At 38.9% G+C, this 22,338-nt stretch overlaps 1 protein-coding gene across 2 annotated transcripts; it reads left to right on the top strand.

Moving 5' to 3' along the window:
- The first annotated feature begins 700 nt into the window (after positions 1-700).
- Positions 701-16,547, top strand: LOC148069426 (high affinity choline transporter 1-like). Of its 2 annotated transcripts, XM_087802477.1 has the most exons (9): positions 701-861; positions 9,961-10,256; positions 11,059-11,175; positions 12,016-12,171; positions 12,275-12,423; positions 13,166-13,309; positions 14,188-14,341; positions 15,261-15,478; positions 15,560-16,547. In XM_087802477.1, exons 2-9 carry the CDS (start codon positions 10,073-10,075, stop codon positions 16,097-16,099), a joined length of 1,662 nt encoding a protein of 553 aa, XP_087658603.1. In that variant the 5' UTR covers positions 701-861; positions 9,961-10,072; the 3' UTR covers positions 16,100-16,547. The 2 variants fall into 2 exon arrangements, with proteins under 2 accessions (XP_087658603.1, XP_087658604.1); XM_087802478.1 differs by lacking the exon at positions 9,961-10,256.
- Positions 16,548-22,338: the final 5,791 nt, after the last annotated feature.

Consider the following 22,338-nt stretch of genomic DNA (forward strand, 5'->3'; position numbering starts at 1 on the left):
TAGCGCTTTTCCAAACCAGGGTCACAAAGCGCTTAAACAATCAAAACAATATTCAATAAAGTATAAACTTTAAAGGGCAAGATAAAAATGATAACACCACATGAGTTCCAGAAAATCAAGGCCTCATATTTTCATTCCACTTCACAATTTTGTGCTACTTTCTGTTGATATATCATACGTTTTTGGTTGTAAAGAGACAAACAAATGTAAGGGGTATGAATATGTTACTGTCAGGGCGCTGTCTGCCAAAAAAATGGTTTTGTGAAGGACAAACATTTTAACTCTCATTTCATTCTTGAAAAAATTGAACTATTAACATCTACCCAGTTTAATGAAGCCCCATAGAAAACTAATAGTGAGAATGTATTTTAACAACCTGGTTGAAACAATAATCTCACTCGCACTTGTTGTGGCGTAAAGGGTTATTGGTCCAAGATCACTGACATCATCCTAATAACTTTTCCAGCTACTGGAGAAACCAGAATTTGAGAGACAAACATCTAATATAATGAGATTGGGAAACATCTTGTGAAATCACCTTGGCCGAGTGTCCAGGCATCGTCATGCCGAGGAGGTCCGGAAGGCGGACCCCACTGTGCACTGTATAAAGTCAATGTGAATGTTGTAAGACTTGGATGATTTTCTGGATTCTAAGCTTGTACGGATTGCTTGTGAATTATCTGCTGGGCTTCGACCCACAGTTAATAAAATCCATCATCCCGTTGACCTGGTCTGGGTTCACTCATTTCCAGTCGACAACCTCTGGTTCCTTCTTCAATATATTGGCGTCCCTGTTGGTGAGGTACCTTGCTGGAGAGTGACAACAAAGCGCTGACCAAGAGTCTGAATCACAACTAAGAGGTGAGTTATTCTCATTTTGATTTGAAAAAGCGTTTTGCCTCGAGGAAGTGTGAAGGCTTGCTGATCTGTGTTTTGATTAGTCGTTTTAAACTCCCCACAAAAAACACAAACCATTAAAGAGGTGGAAGGGTGAATTCCTAGGGTCAACGTAGAAAACAGGGCAGTCTGTGTGACCTTTTTTAGATCAAGCTTGGGGCCAGTTGAAATAAAGGCCAGACCGTGGTTAAGATTAAAAAAAAAAACGGTTTTAAACCGGAGGATACGTGCCAGAAGGGTACCGAGTAAGTCCAAGATAACCAAACTGAGGCTGTCAGGGAAGCTTAAGATAATCGGAGCCTGCTGATAAGGTTTGGGCTAAAATAGATATATGACAGTTTTATTATTGTCTCTAGAAGGGTCATAGAAATCAAAGTAGCTAGTTGGATAAAAGTAATAAAACTTTTGGCAGCTGAGCTGCGTTGGTTGTGAAACCCGGAACAGTAAATCGTGGTCTTAGAAAATAGGGAAAATTAATGATGTGAGGATTTCACATCAAATGTTGTATTAGTAATAATAAACCAAAAGCTGCGTAGAAAAAAGCAGAAGAAGTGTGTGTGAAGGAGTCAAAGTGTGTGTGTGCGCGAGTGAATGTGTGCGGAGTTCGTATCTAAATAAGAGATTTCCAAACCCTCTCAACAGATCTGCATATAATCCATAAACAACCAAAATATTATAACCAACGTATATAATCTGTCGTTACAAAATATTAAAAAGCAACGCATATAATCGTTCATATAAAGTTGCGTGTACTGTTAATGTGTGTTAAATGTTGCACTGATGAAATGCTGAAACTTGATGTGAAACACAGCTGTTGAATAGCACAAGGGAGCGCTGACAAGAAGAAAAATATTGAGCCTGTCTGTAGAAAGAGGTCCAGACAATCTGGAAAAATAGGAGTGTGTAGTAAGTGTTGAAAATATTGGTTGGAACATGGAAAACATTGTGTTTGGACATTGTGAAGCAGTTGGAATTGTAGTAAGTGTTGAAAATATTGGTTGGAACGTGGAAAACATTGTGTTTGGACATTGTGACGCAGTTGGAATTGTATTAAGGCGTTGTTGGAGTTACAGGCCTGAAGGGAGATCGAAATAGTTGATTCTGAAGTGTGTGACACAGTTAAAAATTGAGATCTGGTGCACTTGGAGTAACAGGTTTGAAGGGAGAAATTTGGGCCTCGTAATATTCTAGTGTGTGTCGCAGTTAAAAATCGAGGAGAAGGGCGTTGCCCGTAGGGTCCTCTGGACCACAATGTTGAAACAGTTTTCAGAGAGGACTATCGACCAGAGTGGTCAAAACTAGACTGAGGCCGAAATACGAAGATAAGGAAAGACACCAGAGGGGTGGGACTAGAGGATATAACCAACCCACTCCGATTACAGAGATTCTCCATTTTGAATTGAAAACATCATTTTGAAGTCAAGTTGATGTCATTTTGAATCAGTCATCATTTGTAGTCCAACAGAAGCCATTTTTGAAGTTAACAGAAGCCATTTTGAAAAAGTAACCATGTTGAATAACAAACTATTTTGTAGGCCAACAGAAGCCATTTTGGAAAACAAGTAATTTTGAAAGAGAAGCCATTTTGAAATTTAAGGCAAGACATTTTGAAAGTTCTTCCAGTTTGAAGTTTAAGTTAATTTTAATTTTAAAACAAAATAACATAAGAGTAAACAAGTAATTTACTGATACGTAAAGTAAATTAAACAACACTAACAGAAATAAATAAGTAAGTTAAGAATTCTAGATTGTTATGCCGAACGGAACGAAACGATAAATAAAAAAAAACAGGTGGTGAGTCCTACTGGATCAAACTAGACAAGGTAGGAGAAGAAAACACGCGTGATTTAAATTGGAAAGCCAGCAAGAGCTAGAAGATGAAATAGACGAAAAACATGAGCAGACAATGGGTGGAGCTGGGGCAGAAACAAAAAGGGTAAGAATAGGTCAGAAAGATAAAAACTATGATCAAAGATATAGACCTAATATCAAACCACCGGACAGGTATACAGATCCTGGTCAATATCCGATATTGATTAAGGGATCAAAAGCCCACTACATTCCTTGGCAGACCCAGGATCTGACTGGGTTGGTGACCCGACTTCTAGACATCCATGAAGGAGCAGGAAAGTGGATAAAGAAGTTTGAAGAAGAAACTGTGGGGAAGATGCTTTCCATTGGGGACGTAAAAGGAGTCTGGGCACAAAGCTTTGGAATACCCGCCATGGAGAACGTTCTGTACCAAAGTGGAAACGAGTGGATGGTAGAGGCCATGTCAAATGGAACTGAATTCAATGCCTACCGACCAACGCTATGGAAGGCATTGAGGGATGAATATCCCACAAGGATTGACCCCAGAGCACTAAAGGGGAACCCCATCAGAGACGATGAGAACGCAGCAGCCTATCTCACCAAGCAACTGAAGCGGTGGAAACAAGAGACAGAGGAGGGTGCTGAAAATATCCCTCTAATGTCAACGTTGTTCCGCACATCTGTTGTCGATGCTCTACCATCAGCCATACAAAACAAACTGGAGGACGTGGTTGGTCTCACATCCATGCCATACCGAGTGTTCCCGTAATCATGTGGCAAAAGCCATTGAAAAGTACAGAAAAGACGAAAAAAGAACCAAAAAACAAGAAAGACGAGTCCAGAGAAAGTTGGCGCAAATGCAACTTGTCGAACTCCAGGGAAAGACTCCAAGTTTTCAAGCCCCCGTGGTGGAAGCCACGACACCTTCCATGCCCCCAGAACTGCTAACGAATGCCCAACAAGAGACTGAAAGTTACCCACAACAACCCTAAGGTGGCCGATATAACCAGCCATATAACCAGTCTAGACAAGCCCTGTACCGCCCATCACAAAGAGGGGAGTATAGACAGCGAAGTCAACCTGCAGTAAAGACATGTTATAACTGCCAAAGACGGTGGCACATAAAAAGAGATTGTCCAAACAAAAATTTGTAAAACCAATAGGATTCTCGGGAACAACACAAGTCCTCGAAATGACCGATCCAGTGAGACTCGCCACAAATAATGACGAAGTCCGTTTACCGATTTTGGTGTCGGACCAAACACCCATAAACCTATTGGGAAGAGACACGCTGTGCAAATTAAAAAAGATTTTAATATATGATTTATATTATTTTCTCTCTAATGAGAGAAAAACCGCAGGTTGTAACTATAACAAAAAAAAAAAAAAAGGGGGTGATGGGGACCAAGAGTCTGGTGGTCCCAGGAGATCTTGTCTACATAAAGGTCTTCCAACGGAAGTGGCACGAGCCGAGACGAGAGGGCCCATACACGGTGGTCCGAGCCACCCCAACCGCAGTCCAAGTCGAAGGCAGCAAGACTGGGTTTCATCTGAGCCACTGCATCAAGGCTCACACACCAAAGACCAATGACAACACCGATAATCAGGGCAGTGAAGTTCAGTCAGTAGAAAATTAAAATGCTGGTGAAATATCTTCTTGTGGTGACAATCTTTCTCATTTGGTTATTGCTAGGGAACAAGCTTGCGACGACGCGAAAGACAACCTTGTGCCCGACGGGAGGAGCCTCCAGTGCGACGCCCAACCAGCCAATCCAAAAGAAGAATGAAAGAAGCACCTCAGATAAGTACGATTCAAACAAGCCTGTTAATGGTCGCATAATAACACATATGGTATGAGAATCCTACGAAATTAGACCAGAGTTGTCAAAAGATAACAATGACTAACTCTATTGCATTATTCATGATAATACAAACTGTAGCGATTGCGGACAGTTATTGGATGTGTGGAGATAACATTTTGTTCAACGCGTTGCCGCTTTACTGGGTGGGATTATGTGCACTAGTTCGACTCAGAATGTCTGCAACGGTTGTGTATGGTAGAATAAACGATGCATTCAAAATAACTGGCAAAGGAGATACTTTAACAAGACGGAAAAGGGAAGTTGATGAGAACACACTTCCAGAAACATATAAACTTTATGTTATAAACTGCATTTTCAGTAGCCATGACAAAGAAGAATGCAGGACCAAATAATTAGGCCTGGGATTGGTTAGAAGAGAGATTAGGCAAATGGGGAGGTTCATTTGCTAAAATAGGAATAACTGCAGCAATAAAATTAACTGTTATTTTCTTTTTGGCTTGTTGTTTCGTACCCATGATGAGGAGGCTGTTGTTAAGAAAAATTGGCAAATGGGCGGACGTCGTGACTGGTGCTCTACACGCGGGGATGATGCAGATGATGACGACTGAACAACTTGCTCAAGTTATGGTGACAATACCAGACTTGTATCCCATCCCGGATTACATGGAGGACATTGATAATGACCATGCCGGAGATGACGACGATGATGAGTGAATATAATCGTGATTGATGATATAATGTGTTTGTATTAAAAAAAAAAAAAGGGTGGAGTATACACCCGCTATGACATTGTGACAATATGAAAGTATTCCTGAAAACTGTGACATTATGAAACTGATATTGATTGTGTATTATTTGAACCATGAAATGACAAGCATATGTTCCTGTGTTTTTGAATATTCATGTTTATGTGCCTGAAGTTATTCTATTGAATTTCAAGTGTTTGAAAAACTATTACAAGTTATGTTTAAATTGAATATGCTAAAGTATGAGCTAACTGCTAATCATTTTCTTGTTCAGTCGTACATCACGGAATTAACTTTTTGTCTTTGGCACTTCCGGAAGTGACTTACTAAACTTTCCTGCGATGGTACTAACATTCCTACGGGGTATACACACATTTAAAGGTAATTCACAAACCTACTCAAAGCTAGTCTTTAAACATACAAACATTTAAGGTTACAACCTACAGACAGTTACTATCGGTCATATAACTTATACATAATCTAAGACCAATAAAAACATTATCAGTAGTGTTAGTTGAAACTAACAACGGGTGGATATGTTGTGGCGTAAAGGGTTATTGGTCCAAGATCACTGACATCATCCTAATAACTTTTCCAGCTACTGGAGAAACCAGAATTTGAGAGACAAACATCTTATATAATGAGATTGGGAAACATCTTGTGAAATCACCTTGGCCAAGTGTCCAGGCATCGTCATGCCGAGGAGGTCCGGAAGGCGGACCCCACTGTGCACTGTATAAAGTCAATGTGAATGTTGTAAGACTTGGATGATTTTCTGGATTCTAAGCTTGTACGGATTGCTTGTGAATTATCTGCTGGGCTTCGACCCACAGTTAATAAAATCCATCATCCCGTTGACCTGGTCTGGGTTCACTCATTTCCAGTCGACAACCTCTGGTTCCTTCTTCAATACACTCCAGTCCCTGCATGGCAATTTAGCTGTTTTTGCGAAGCGACCTGCTCGCAAATGACAACTTAAATTCAACTCAGGATTATTGTGCACTTTGCTCCGTCTGCAGACAGTAAATCTGCTTTGTAAAGTTTGCTATCATAATGTTATAAACTACACTCCTCTCCAACAATTATTGACATGGTAAACTGTGATCCATTTAAAGTATGAACAGAATGAGGATAAGTTCATCTTTTAGAGATACAAAAGAGGTACATCCCCCTTATGCTTCGAGATGGAAAACATAGAATCTGTAATACTCGGGAGTCCAGCACCAAACTTTAATAGCCCAGAGTTTTTGGGAATGTATATTCTAGTCTTTGGCATAGAACATCTACCATGAATATATCAGTTCTGGAAAGAAATTTGTTTCAAAATGGATTAAATGTATGTTTTCCTCAAAATTCTACACAAAAGACCCCATAATGAAAATGTTAATTTGAACTTTTGGCAAATGTATGAAAAAAATAAAATAGCAGAGAATCACATGTACATAATTATTCACAGCCTTTACCATGAGGTTTAAGATTCAGCTCCAGGAACAGAAGGTGCCTTCTGTTTCCACTGTGCAGCCTTGAGATGTTTCTGCAGCTTATCAGAGATGGCTACTTGTTATTTTCTTGAAAAAAAACCAAATCAAGAATAGATAGTGGTTGTTCTTGGATTTGAAAAAGGCATTTAATATAGTAAACCATAATGATCTTCTTTCAAAGTTATCACATTTTATCTGTTGACATAATGTAATGGATAAAGTCCTACCTCCCTATGAGAAGGCAATGTACAAGAGTTGGGGATAAAATGTCATCCTTTATTGACTTTTCTGTTGGTGTCCCGCAAGGATCAATTTTGGGTCCTTTATTATTTAGTGTATATGTCAATGATTTGCCACTGGTGTGCCCTGAGGTAGAAACCCAAATGTACGCTGATTACAGGGTTATCCTTGTGCATGGAAAAGATAGATGTGAAGTGGCTTCCACATTAACAGTTGCTATAACAAAAAAATCTACTTGGCTTTAAAGCCTTGCCTGACACTAAACATTAGTAAAACTGCCTACATGTATTGTTATATTAGAAAAAATAGGAGCCAGCCAGACATCATTGTAAGAAGGGAAAAGATCCAGAATGTGTCAAATTTTAAATATCTAGGATGTACTGTTGACTCCAATTTGTCCATCAAAAAACACATAAAGCAGGTGTGTTAAACTGTCAAATTCAACTTGAGAAATTTTAGATAAATCCAAAAACCAACTTCCCTTAGATCCAGCTAAACTATATATGCACTCCATTATTTTTTCACATATTGCGTGCTGCTTGCATTCATATTTTTGGCACATATTGTTCCTTACATGATATCAAAGCAAGCATTATCATTCCATTATATTTTACCGTTCTCCCTTTTCTCTTTCTTTCTTTCAATAAATCCTATAATAAGTACGTTAGTTGCCTTTACAATTTTTCAGATTTTTGTATAATTAATTTAAGAGCCTCTTTTTCAGTAAAGAACAAATAAATCACTACAACAAGTAGTGACTTCAGTTAAAGTAATTGATTTAAACTTGTGTTTCATAATAAAATAATAAGGCCAATTCATTAATTTTTATCCACGTAAATGTAATAGTTTTCTTTGGACTGAGTCAAAGGTGGTTCTCCAACTTTTTAAGGTATTCTAACCTAGAGGCAAATTTAAAGTTTATTTTACCAGAACTTACATCTTCTGAAAGTAAACCTTTTTTAAGGGATATAATCGCTACAACTGATTGTAGGTTATGTGTTGTTTTCCATCATATTCCTTAAAGGGGCGACATAGCTGAGATGGTAGAGTGGTTGCCTGCAGTCCAAAAGGTTGCAGGTTCAATCCCAGCTCCAGACAAGCTTGTGTCGTTGTGTCCCTGAGCAAGACACTTCACCCTGATTGCTCCTGAGCCTACTCACATCAGTATGTGTGAATGGTTGAATTTCCCCTCGCTAATAAGGGATTCTAAAAAAAAAAAAAAAAAACTCCTGTGGACTGCACCTTCTTCATCAGAAGCCTATAAAATAAGAAAACAAAAAAAAAAAATCTTGATGCTGACTTTGTGGTTTTAAAATGTCACAGCGGAAATTGCAAACATGAAATATAGACTGGATTTTTTCTCTGCTCTTCAACCTCCATATTTACAGTATTTTGTTAGCATCATAAACAGCAATTAAGAAGTCTATATTCTTAGAACATGGGGGCAACTGCACCTACAACATATTAGATAAAGTACCTAAAATGTGATGCTAAAGATCTACTCACAGGTTGAGGCTTAGCTTGACTGCTACAGCAGTGAGACATGGGCAGTATGTCATCTAGACCTCCAGATTGCTGCCATACATTTTGATTACATACATTCATTCATTTTCTACCGCTTTATACCTTATGGGGGTTACGGGGAGACTGTATCCCAGTTTCATTGGGCGACAGGCAGGGGACACCCTGGACAGGACGCCAGTCTGTCACAGGGCACACGAAGACAAACAACTATTCACACACACACTCATACCTATGGACAATTTCCCCAAGTTCTCAATCAACCTCTGTATGTTTTTGGACTGTGGGAGGAAACCGGAGTGCCCAGGGTAAACCCACCCAACATGGTTAGATTACATTTATTTTTATACATTTGAAGAGAAATATATTCTGTTCTTTAACTCAAATATACATGAAATGTATATTTTATCTTTGAATCTTTGAAATTAAGGAGTATGCAAGGCAGAACACATTTTTTGGGGTTTATTCTCATTCAAGTTTCTGCACTGTGTTTATTAGTATTTTTATTTTTTCTCGACCACGAAAAATTCCACGCATGTATACCAATATGTACTGACGAATAAAGCGGCTCTTGAAAAGTGGTATAGAGTTCAGGTGGTAGAGAGTTCCAGCGACTGATGGCTTTGCTTCCCATTGTGCTGAGGCGGGCAGATGGCAGAGAGGTGAATGAAAGAGGGGGAGCAGAGATATCGAGTCAGAATGTATGTGTGTATGAGGTAAAACTGGTGGTGTGAATCTGTGGAGGAGTTTGTGGGGATTCGTTGATTGAATGGGAGCCAGTGAAGGTGCTGGAGGTTGAGAGTGATATGATGGGTGCAATGATATCCCAAACAATAGAGAAGTGATACCAACACCAGAAGTTGCTCTTCATCATTTCTTTTAATGTCAATTGCATACTTTATCCCTGACATTTACTCACAGGCGCCCATCCTCCTTCTTCAGGGACTAGACATCATCAGAGTGCATAAAGCCCGCAAACAGGTTAATGGATCTGCCAACTCACCCAACGCACAGAAGACCCGGGCTGGGTCTTAGTTTGTAATGTTGGTCTAAGTAATGTACGCAAACCATTGACTATAATCACATTTTACAAAACTATTATGAATCAAAAACAGCCATCCTTCTTTAATCCATGCCCAAATGCCTTCCAAGTGAAAGAGAAATTCAGTGACGAGCATGCAATCGGTCGACAAGGGCCTGGTGAGGAACAGACTTGTGAATCTGATCAACTGTAGTTACACTTTCACCAACGCCACATTGATACTATGTTTATGGTGGGCTGAACTTTGCTATGTCTGCAGAAAGTTTATCTAGTCTGTTAAAGTTGTTATCGTAATATCTTATAGTAACAAGAGCTCAGTCATTCTCAGCAATGATTAAAAGAGGTCCTGGAAGCAGTCCTTGATGTTAATAAATTAAGTTTTTGCTTTTGTGTCTCAGTGAACCAAGGGAATGTGAAGAAGCAGGTTCAAAGAATTAAAAAAAAAGGCATCCACCCTCCCATTCTGAGCCAGGAAATCTTGAATGAAAACATAATTTCTGATCCAGCACCATGGCGGTCAATATCCCAGGAGTTGTGGTTTTGGCAATTTTCTACCTTTTAGTCTTTGGCTGTGGCATTTGGGCTTCTTTTAAGGCCGGAAGGGAGCAGAAAAAAAGTGGAGCCACTAGCACGAATATGGCAGTGCTAGGGAACCGCAACATCAACTGGGTGGTTGGAGTCTTCACTTTGACAGGTAACAGAGCAAATTCTTAACTGTTTCATAATTCTTAAAAGATGTTGAGGCATGACATATATCAAGAAAACCTTTGGAGGCTAAATCATTAGTCTATGCAAGACATCATAAAATATATATTATAAATAGAGCGTATTGGGTCTTTACATGTAGTTACATTTGAACGACTATAACATTTTTAAGAACTGCAGGGAGATGGATTTGCCTTCTTACTGACTAGAATAGAAATCAGATATCCATTTTCTGAGATCATATGCATTTACAAACTTGCACGTCTTCAGAAATAAAATCCCCTGGTTACCTTCATAACCGAGGCTCTATTATTTTGTTTACTACATGCTGTCAGGTGTTTATGGTCTGACTCTGAAGGTACTTGTTGCTAAGAAAGATCAATGCACTCTGTAACATCACCTGCTAATTTTGGTAATTGAAAATGAAACATTAGGAGTGTAAATGCTGTATATCATTTTTCTGTAGTTTCCATTGAGCTGCTTTATTTTTCTAAATGAACAGATTCATGTCTTTGAACTAACACAAACTGTAATCATTTGATTGGATTACTTTATACTGGGAAAGCCCAACTTTTGACAAAGAGGAAGGGAAGAGAGGAACAAGGTTTTTCAGTTGAGCCCCTGCAGGTAAGATGACGGACAAGTTACAACTTGATGGATTGTACTGAAAATAATTTGGTTGTAATGCAACACTGCTTCGATGACGAATAGTCAAAAAAAAATGTAATTAAGTGCTTTTTATTTATTTTTACTTTTTCACTTTACTTACAATCTTCCTTCTCTTGGTTTAGCTACATGGGTTGGTGGAGGCTTCATAGTCGGAACCACAGAGATGGTCTATACCCCATCCATGGGACTGTTGTCTGCTATATTGATGTTGGTGGCTTATATGACGACGTATGCATTAGGTAAGTTTGTGTTCATACATGCAAAATGTACCCTCTGAATCTTTAACTTCGAGGACAGTGGTCCCCACCCTATTTTATCTCAGGGCCCACTTTTAAGTCTCAAAAACCTTTGCGGCCCAACTCCGACCCCATAAATACGAAGGCATTATAATGAAAGATAGATAGAAATTATTTGGGTTCTCAGAGCACTTTTTTATTGAAGATTGAACATAAAGGACTGAAATCTAAAAAGGAGAAACATATTGGAAGCTCCACAGTCACTAACACAGCATATGAAACAGATATCCATTTTTTCTACTCCAGCTTTTGCTATCAACGCCAAGCGTAAACGAGTCAAGTGCATTGCGGTCCACTGCAATTAGGTCCGGCAGATAATAATAAAAGTTCCTATCTCTCATTTCCTTGCCACATGTAAATTACTCGAATGAAAAAAAATATATATGATGAAAAGAACATTTAAAAATGTTTCATATCCTTTTAAACTTTAAACAATATTATGTTTATTTTTATTTTCATAAAATTACATTCACCCTCCCACAGAATATGATACCATTTTGGAAACGATTTTGCGGCCCACTTGCAATACCCACAGGTTGGGAATCACTGTTCTAGGACATATTACATCCTGTATAGAGATTTTTCTACTACATAGTAAGTGCACCCATTGCTATTTATTGGTTCATTTTACTTTTATTTTTAGATTCACTTTTTCATGATTCCATGTAAGTGGTTTTAAATATGGTCACTTGTTTTGTATCATTAGGTTAAACATGGTTGCAGTTAGGGAGTCACAATCATTTTTAGAGCTCTTGATTTAATCTTTTAATTTCTCTTTCAAAGCTGGTCTCGTTTTTGCAAAGCGAATGAGAGAAAGTCGCTACACGACAATGTTGGATCCTTTCCATTTGAGGTATGGGCCGGTCCTGACATCAGTCATCAGCATGCTCTCAGTGTTGCTTGAAATGCTGTATATTCCACCAACATTGATCAGTCTAGGTAAAGTGTATTTTCCCCTTTTAAGTGAACATTCCCTGATTGACCATGATTCCTTGCTCTCTAAACATGTGTATAAAGAAATACTGTGAATGTAACAACACAGGAGGAGTCATGGCTGTTATTCTGGATTTGGATTACAACGTTTGTGTCTGGATCTCTGCAGCTGTGGCAGTGACCTACACACTGCTAGGTGGACTCTACTCTGTGGCATACACAGACGTTATTCAACTCTCCCTTGTTTTTTTTGGCTTGGTGAGTTTCTTAGGACCTTTCCTAAATTGCTAAATGTTTTAAAAAAAATTGGGATCTGGTAGATGTGCTTTTTTTCTTAAGGTGTCTGTGACTCAGAAATATAATACATGGTGAAAGGTTTACCCTTCCAGTTTCCAAGTCACAGGTGTCCAAACGCTTTCCACATTATAACCTACACGGGCTTACTGTACACAAGCGTTTACAACACACAAAAAGGAACATGATACTAAGGGCTGTATTTTCCAACGAGCCTCATCCAATACAAAATTGGCAAGCCCTTTCCTTAAGACACATGTGAAAATATTTAGAAATGGCATAGAAATTTCCCGCAAAAGTTGCACATGAGCCATGATCTCTAATCAAACTGTCCTATATATAATATGCTCAAAATTTTACCGTAAATACAGTGGTCCCTTGCCATTGCGTTTATTATCCATTTCTGCTTACAGTACTGCATATCTAAATACTGTTGTGAAATCCAAGACCAACGAAGCTACTTATGTCTGTAGTTTTTTAAATTTTAAGAAATGCTTTAGACTCAGCCTAAGCTAAAACAAACAAAAAAACTGCTTGTTTTTTTTACCCTTTGACCAACACACAGTTCTTTCAACTCAGCTGATCAGTCTCATGACACCTTCACCTACCTGTGTAAAATCCTGATACTTACAACTTCACAAAACTATGATCCCCACTTTTACATACATTGATAAACTATTAAAAATAATTATGTTTCAATCTACAGTGGTTCTGCGTGCCTTTTATCCTGATGACCCCTCATAGTTTGGATATCAGTGAGACTTTGTTCAACAACTCCCTCCACGCTCCATGGATTGGTGAAATGAAAGTCAAAAACATTGGGTTGATGATTGATCAATTCCTTTTCTTGGTACGTTGAAACACTCATTTTATTTACTAACTGAATGTGATGATGAGAATGTTATCATCTACCAAAGAAACAAACAATCTCTAGAGAGGGGAAGAGCAGACAGCAAAGGTCCCAAAACCTCCCACGTACATTTGTCCTTAGATAGGGGCTCAATTTTTAACAGAAAAAGTGTGACGATCGCTGAGGTGCCTAAACGTAAAAATGCATTGTTTTCCAGAAAGCCACACATAACAAACCCTTACCAGGTTCCTCACAGAAAGAAAGTGAGGAAATAAATAATAACACTTTTTATGAAATCAATTTGAAACACACTTTCTTAGATAGCAAACAAATTGAGGTAGGTGTAGATTAAAAAAAAAAAAAAACCCTACTTATGGTGGTACTCCAAAGAATCATCAACCCCCTAAAAATGGGTGGTAAAAAAGTAGTTTGGAGACCACTGGTGTGCACTATAAGCTTGTTTTTAATTAAGTCTTTTTTTTCTATTTGACCTCAAATTTCTAGAGGAAAATAATAAATGAAATGCATGAAAATAAAAATAACACTATTTATGAAATCAATTTGAACCACACTTTCTAAGATAGCAAACAAATTGAAGCAGGTGTATATTAAAAAAAAAAAAACCTTATGTAGGTACTTCAAAGATCTATCCCCTAAAAATGGGTGGTAAAAAGAACTAGTTTGGGTACCACAAATTTCTAGACTACAAATCAGTGAAGTATCCCTAAAATGTAACTTATTTTCCTTGTCTTACTGTTGTCATACTGTTAACATGTCTTAAATTATGCAGAATATTTTGTGTATAACACATGAACAGTTTATTTTCGATTTAAAGAATCGTAACTCTGAACTTTGACAAACGTTACATTGTGTTACAGAGCATAGGCTGTTTGGGATATCAGTGCCTACACCAGAGGACTCTATCATCCCCAACCATTTCATCAGCAAGGCGTTCATGCTTTGTTGCAGCCATTGCTTTACCAATATTTACTATCCCTTCTATGCTGTTTGGAGCTGTGGCCGCATCAACAGGTAAGCAACAGTTCAATCTCTATCAATAAAGGGGAATTCATTAGGGAACATAGTAGATGTAGATACAGCGTCTTAATTTTGGAAGACCACTAGATTGGACTTTGTCTTTTATAAGTCTTTTATAATCCTAATAGCAAAAAATACTTCTTATAATTCTCAAAACTTTCACAAAGGATACTCATTATCTATCAGGGGTGGGCATAGTGTTCCACACAGGGACAAAGTGAGTTTAGGTTTGTTTTCAAAACAATCAAGAGGACAACATTGTATCATTTAGGAATCTAAGGAGTGTATTCAGTTAACTGTCGGACTGCTATTGCTTTTTTCAGCTTGAACCTCATTTTTTAAATTAATTTCCTCATCGGTTGAAACAAAAATCTTCCTCTGCTCATCACTCTCACTGTCATATTTTTGCTGTTATTGCATAACCACACTTCATATTAAAAGCGTTTTCCTTGACAGGTCAATATGGTTTTTCACAGATAACATATTGGTCAGTGATCTACTCAAAATTAATTTGCTCTCCCCTTTTTGGCCTGTAAAAAGTCGACAAACCAGCAAGAATAATTGAAGACTCAATGCTTCAGTTCTCACATTAATCCTTCATTGCGCACTCAAGTGCTGCCACAGTTTGTCAGCATCAGCTATGGGCAGTCAATACATCCTCAATAACCAGTTTAATAACACCATTTGGGAAGATACAAGTTATAATACATTACATCACACAAAAACAACATTTTTATACATTTTTTCCAATTCTTTATGATGTCACTTTATTGCCTCGATGTGAGAATGGATGTTTTTTGTTGTATCCATTTTTTCTTTTTCACTTTTTTGTTAGTAAACATTATTGTAGTAAAGAAAATCAAATACAGCATCTGTAACCCATATTGAGAACTTAACCTGCTCCTTTTTTCAGATTGGAACCAGACATCTTATGGCTCACCGTCTCCTTATGAACGTGGGGAAGCAGCTATTGCACTGCCGATCATTCTGCTGCACCTCACTCCAAACTATGTCTCAATCATATGTACGGCTTGTATTGCCGCAGCTGTGATGTCATCAGCGGACTCTATGTTGCTTTCTTCATCATCGCTCTTCTCAACGAACATCTACAAGAACATCCTAAGGCCACAGGTACGTTTTTTAACCAGATAATAAATAATTTATGCTCTTACAGAGATTCTTATGTTCATCCTCCTCTGCTCTCCTGTTCAGGCCTCAGACAAAGAGATCCAATGGGTGATTCGGATCTCTGTAGTCATTGTGGGTGTTGTTGGAACTGCCTTAACCCACTTTAAAAACAGCCCTTTATTGTTTTTGTTCTTGAGTGCAGACATGTCCTACGTTCTAATCGTCCCTCAACTTGTCTGCATCCTTTTCATTAAAGTAACCAATGGTTATGGTAGTATAATGGGATTGGTGTCAGGACTACTGATAAGACTGTTGAGTGGTGAAACTTTACTAGGGATTCCACCAATCCTGCTCTTCCCAGGATATGCTCTGGAAGATGGAGTCTATGTACAGTATGCTCCAGTGAAGTCCATTTCCATGATCATTGGTTTTAGTAACATCGTCTTGTTCTCATCTTTGACCCACTTTCTTTTCCACAAGGGTGTGTTACCCAACAAATTTGATGTCTTCAGAATAAAAAATACTGGTTCACTAGAGCCAGTCTCAACCACGATGGACACAAAAGAAAGTGTCTATTTTACAGAGAACCGATCTGCCAAAGTGCTGAGGAGCACCAAGTTTTGACACCGTCCTATACTGTATGTTTTAAAGTGCTTCATTAATTACAATGGTATATGGATTTAAGGGTTTTTAATGCAGATAAATCCATCATCATGCAGACAATGCACATCAGGACATAATTCTTACTAGTCTTATTGTCTTTACATTAATCAGATTGAAGCTTTGGGAGTCAGTTTAGTAGATATTAGAGCTAGTATGTTTAAAAATGATGTGAAATAGTAATTAAAAAGCTGTTCATGGAATATATTATAGATCAGAGAGTGCCATCTATCTAACAATACAAGTTCTATTACAGTTCATATAGAAATTAACACTTTTCTTTCTTCTTTTTTTTCTTTACACAGACTGTAATTTAATCTAATAAATACAATTATATATATATATATATATATATATATATATATTATATAATAATAATTATTATTACTAATGTAAATGCATAATAGTAAGAGTTAAAGTGAATTATCGGCCATGACTACTTTTTATATCTTGTATTGATTCACTAAGAATTCAAGAATAGAATCCTCTCATTTTTTATAAAGAAGGGCAAAACATGTCTAAGGATAAGTTTTGCCCTTTGACAATTGATAGAGTTTCTGCAAGTCAGAGCAAATCAAATACTTAGCTAACTTAGCTAACTGATACGACACAAGTTTTGACATCATTGGGAATTTTCGATCTTAGTTAGATCTAAGTTACAAATGATGCTGGCAGAGGTAGAACACTTAAATACTGTGATTCAGGGGAATTATTTTGTTGATTTGATTTATTTTGTATTGTTTTAGAGGAGAGTTTTGTTATTTTTACTTTCTAGGGTATATCAGTTTGTCAAGTACATTTAAATAAAAAATAAAAACAAACACACATTTGTCTTAATCTCTTATTTCTTCAGTCTGTTTGTTCAGGCAACATTAAACTTGTTTCAAACTGATCAATGTGTTTTTTATAGTGATAACACATAATGAACCCACAGGAATCCTGTCATCCATCATGTACGATAAATTTCTATTTGACAGCACCAATAGAAATAAAAAAATGTGATGCTATTAATTTTCTTGCCACCCAGCAGTTGGAAGTTTCCTTTCACCTAGAAAAGGGAGCTTTGAAAAGGTAAAACCCCCTCATCATCGCTGCTGCTGGAACTGGCTCTACCACCTCCTTCTGCAGCAGATTAGAGACCTCGTTTCCACCACGCGTGTCTAGAGAATCCCTGAAAAATGCAGGCATTAAGGGGCAAATCGGAGCGCATAGCCCCGCCTGATTACTTCCCTCTGCAATCATTTATGAAGGAAAACCAGGGGACTCCAAGCCAAATAATGTTCCGCCAGAACCACAGCTCTGACGTATGTTGGGTTGTCATCCGGCTCTCCTCCGGGACTGTCCCAGGTCGGGCCGATGACGAATGGGCATCACACAAGACCCATCTTCATGTCTTGAACCAACAGAGCATGTACGCGAGGTGGATTCACTAGAACCCACACTCCCGTACATATGATTCGGCTCCGTGGGAGAAACTGGGAGAAACCTCAGATATGTGTCGTGCGTGTACCCTCTTGTCCACGGAAGTCTCCCCAGCTCCCCTTAGTGTCACTGGAGCTGACGAAACCCGAATATATGTGGAGGAATATGCTGGAGAATTTACACAGAGCTGATGAGTTGAGGACAGATCCGACCGCCACGCACCTCTTCAGATGACTGACCTGCAGGGGCGGTAGCTCAGTGCCCTCGCCTGCTCTCAGAACGGCGGGAAACGGCGCGTAAAGGCGCCATGGTGCGTCTGTTCTGTGGCGTTTTTCAATTTCCAAACGTGACGTCCTCCACGTCGGAAACGTGAAACGTATTACGTTTTCTTTTTTTTTATTTCCGTAAATGCCCTTCAAAGAGTAGGGTGGAGGAGGGGCCGCCGGGAAGATGCCTCGCCGCCTCTGCTCCATGCTCGCTTTTGCTGACCAATTGTCCATCGACCCTGCTGCAGAAGCTGGTTCTCTGGCTCCTGCTTCAGATGTTGACGACGCTGTTGACTCATCGCCCGCCACCTCTGTTGCCGTTTTTGTTCCTGCTGTGGCTGGCTCTGATGCCGTATCCCTCCAGCACCAGAGGATAAAGCCGACGAACGGGACCTCAGTCGCCGAGCACCGTATCCCCATCGCCTCATCACGCCTGTCCAGGTGATCCCAGAGCTGCGCGGACTCCTGCTGCGCCGCCTCCTGGCGGGCCACGATCCTCTTGAGCTACGGACCAAACAGAGAGTCCTCTGTTATGTTTCCATCCAGGAGCGCCTTGCAATCCTTCTCAGGCAGCGGTGTGGCTAAGCCTAGCCACAAATGCCGATGGCCCAGCTGTCCAGCATCGCGGAGTCTCCCCCCCATGATCGCATAGGCCCGTGACATCCTAATGAGAGCAGATACCGGATCTTTGACCTACTCCATACCTGAAGGTCCAAGGTCATCTCGAACGACGGTGAGCCTGTTGAGCGCACCACACAGTAGAAACATGTTGTTCGCGAGGGAGACCACCTGCATCCCCCCCATATAGGTTCTGTTGAACAACATTGCCGTCAACTTGTCTTCAGCTCTAGGCAGAGCTACAGGTTGGCCTGGCCAGTCACATGATCTAGGCAGAGAAAACAGAGAACATGTGTGTCCCCCCTCCCCAGGCTGGTATTGCACGTCAGGCACACACTTTTGTCCACGTTGATATTCATAAGATCACTTACATCTGCCATTTCCATACAATTGATCTGTCTGGAGCTTTCTCGCCGAGTTGAAAAGGGAGGAAGTGCGGCAGGTATTTCCCGCCTTTATAGGAAGTGGACTGCACCCAGCTGGTTGGCGAGTTCATTGAGCTTTCTAAAAGACTAGGCGGTGCCTCAGGGGTAAACCAATAGTGAAGCGGTTAGAGGGCAGAGCACCAAATGACGTAGAACTGTTAAACCTCTAGAGTACGATGCAGCCCCATCAACATTTTATTGGAAGAGAGTGCATCAATCACAAGTGCTGCATCGTCATTGGTTAATTCACAACGAGGCAGGGCTTAACGATGTTAATTAAAAGTACGATTACTGTAAGCTAACGGGCGGGAGAAATGGTGAAAGAAGACGTTGTAGGACGAAAAGATAAGTAATATCTTTGTTAAACGCAATTTAGTTAAAGCTTTTGGATGATATGTGGCTAATAGTGAACAGCTAGCTAGCAAGCCTACCACATGTGGCCTTGAAGTTAGTTTGCTAATAGGGATGTAGGAAACATCTTTATCACAATATATAGTTGTGCTCTCTTTCGCAATGAACAACCGGTATACTAACGGCAAATTTTGCTATTTTATTTAATCACAGGTTTGTCTCCTTGTTACCGTCAGTACTTAATCACTCCTGCCCTGTTTGTGGGGGCGTTAATCTTGTTAATAAGTGATAGGTAGACGCAATCAGTAGCCAGTGAGAAAGACACGTTAGAAACAACAGAAGATAAAGAAAAAGGATCAGAGATCGGCCTGTGGGTTTCCACTGGAAAGTTTGGAAACCCTTTTGATTTAATGAAACCGAGCTGATATGCAGAGAGCAAATATTCTTTGATAACTTTCTGAGCTACAGTTCTATAAAAAAAAAAAAAATAGTCAGAAACCCGGGCTTCAATTGTGCGGTTGTTTTGCACTTTTCACATCATCACAATGTTCAATGTACAATATTTTTGTAAAAGCAATATTGTACCAAAGTATGAGACATAATTACATGCTAAACTAAATACGACATGTCTTAGTAGTTAGATAGTTTTGATGTGAGGATTGTTGAAGATCTGCAGGTCACAAAACAATCCTGGAGTCTCGGCAGGAAACTACCTTGCAGCTAGTCACAGGATGTAATGTGTGCATCCTTTGAGATCTCTGAAGATCTGTCCTGGAGCCACAATACAGCATCACTGGCCAAAAAAGCCGACCAGCGCCTGTACTTCCTCCGCAGACTGAGGAGAGCAAGAGCCCCACCACCCATGATGCTCACCTTTTACAGAGGCACCATCGAGAGCATCCTGTCAAGCTGCATCATATTGTGATGCGCCTGCACCGTTTCCTGCCGCAAGACCCTGCAGCGCATCGTGAGAGCATCTGAGAGGATCATTGGTCTCACCTCCCCTTGCACTACCCGTGCATTAACTCCATTTTTTGTTGATAATCTGTTTGGTTTTAATTAATTATATAAGTATTGTTATTTCATTTTGATGATTATTTATTTTTATTTATTATTTTTTAGTGTCCTTTCATTGTCTACTTCATGTTTTGCATTGTGGGTCTGAGAGGACCACAATTTCATATATGCTGTATGTCTTGATACATTTATATTTGACAAATGAAAGAACTTGAACTTGAACCTAAGAGATGAAGTCTTGCAATACATAAACGCCATGTTTACATGCTACCTGATAGGTTACAGTTGACATTTAGGTCAAAACATGATACACAGGGTGTCTTCTGCTCTTAAATTTTAATGTCACAACTCAGAGACAGTTGGACTAAACCACAGAGAGCAGGATGCAGATATTATTTGTTCTTAAGTGTCAGTCTCAAGTGACAGCCAAACCTTTGCGTGTGAAGTCTAATCCACCAATTCAATGAAACCTGGCTCCATTTTTACACGTATAGTGCTATCTAGTGGCCGTTGAGTCAAACCACTATCAGGCGTTCACTGGAATATTGAGAAGCTGGCCCTTTACAGAAAAAAGGGCCATCCTCCTCCTGCTGTGATACCTGAAATTTTGGATGAAAATGTTAGCTCTTATTCCTGCATCATGGCCGGCAACAGTTGTGGTGCTGGGAAGTTGGAACCTCAACCTATTGGTTGGAGTCTTTACTATGCCAGATGACAGAGTAAATCTAATTCTTTAATAATCATTTGGGGTGACTTTTATGAATAAGAATGCATGAGCTTTTTAATGAACCATCGTATGCTTTGATTTGTTTGATAAACTAGTAAGCTCAATCAGAATTAACATCTAGTTGTTCTCTTTCGAAAAAGAAAATGTGTTACTATACTTCTAAAAATGTTGTCAAATAACATTAAATACTCCTGAATCTTGAAGAACTGGCATATAACCATGATCTGTTCAAGCACTCTGACAACCATCATGTCTTTGGGCAGCCAGTTGTCATATTTATTTATTTGTTTCAACCTTTACATCAGTTTTAGTAACACTATGTGGTTTGAAACAATCACACATTTTTACTTTGTTTAATTAATACACTTAACAATGGATTTTTAATTACACTCAGGCATTTTCACCTGACATCAACTAAATAATGAACATTATTTAACAGGTTTTATCTGTAGCTAAATTATTTACTGGTCTAATCAAACAAGTTTTTACCAGATCAGATAATATAGTTATTGAGATAAAAAAAAGAAAAGAAACTCTTGTAAATGATTATCATGTTTCATATAATAATTGATTAAATCCATTTGATCATATAACTAATAATTGCTGTAAATGTATTTACTTCATATGACCATTTTATATATAATGTGCACGTAATGTGGAGAAAAAGTCATGAAAAATAATGAGAAATATGTAATGCTTTATATCAGCTAGAGAGGAAATAAAATCAAGACTTACAACTAAATAATTACGATTATTTTTAAAAATACACACCAAATTATACTAACCAGTTTTTGCCACATGTTTGTCCTGGAGTCCTGGGGGCATGCTGAGAGGGCCTGAATCCACTTGATCTGACTCAGAGCTACTTCCCCATATGAAGAGATGTTGCCTGTCTCTTTCTTCTAGACGCTGTATTATGATACACTGTCTTCAGTACACCACTGTTTCATAAGGACTCATCAACAAATTGCTCCTATTGAAGTCCTTGATTTTGACAATGTTTGGAAGTTATTACAAGAACAGAGTCCATTATGACTTAAAATGGCTTCACTCCCCCTCCAGCAAGCTCTGATCAGGCCCCGCTTTGTTTATAAAATGAACCCCACAGAAACTCCCAGGATTGATGACGAACCTTAATGCTGGTTAGGATAGGATAGGAAACAAGATTTAATTCACAGGAAACATTTAGGTGACTACTAAAGGCATTTAATTGTAGATCTTAGATGGCAAAGTACAGGGGCTGAATATGTACGAACACTTATTATTTGTCTTGGTTTTTTTAAAGTCTCATATTTTCATTCCACTTCACAATTGTGTGCTACTTTCTATTGATATATCACAAGTTTTTGGTTGTAAAGTGACAAACAAATGAAAGGT

The sequence above is a fragment of the Callionymus lyra genome, chromosome 11 (assembly GCF_982586985.1).
Source record: "Callionymus lyra chromosome 11, fCalLyr1.hap1.1, whole genome shotgun sequence".
NCBI classification, from domain to species: Eukaryota; Metazoa; Chordata; class Actinopteri; order Syngnathiformes; family Callionymidae; genus Callionymus; species Callionymus lyra.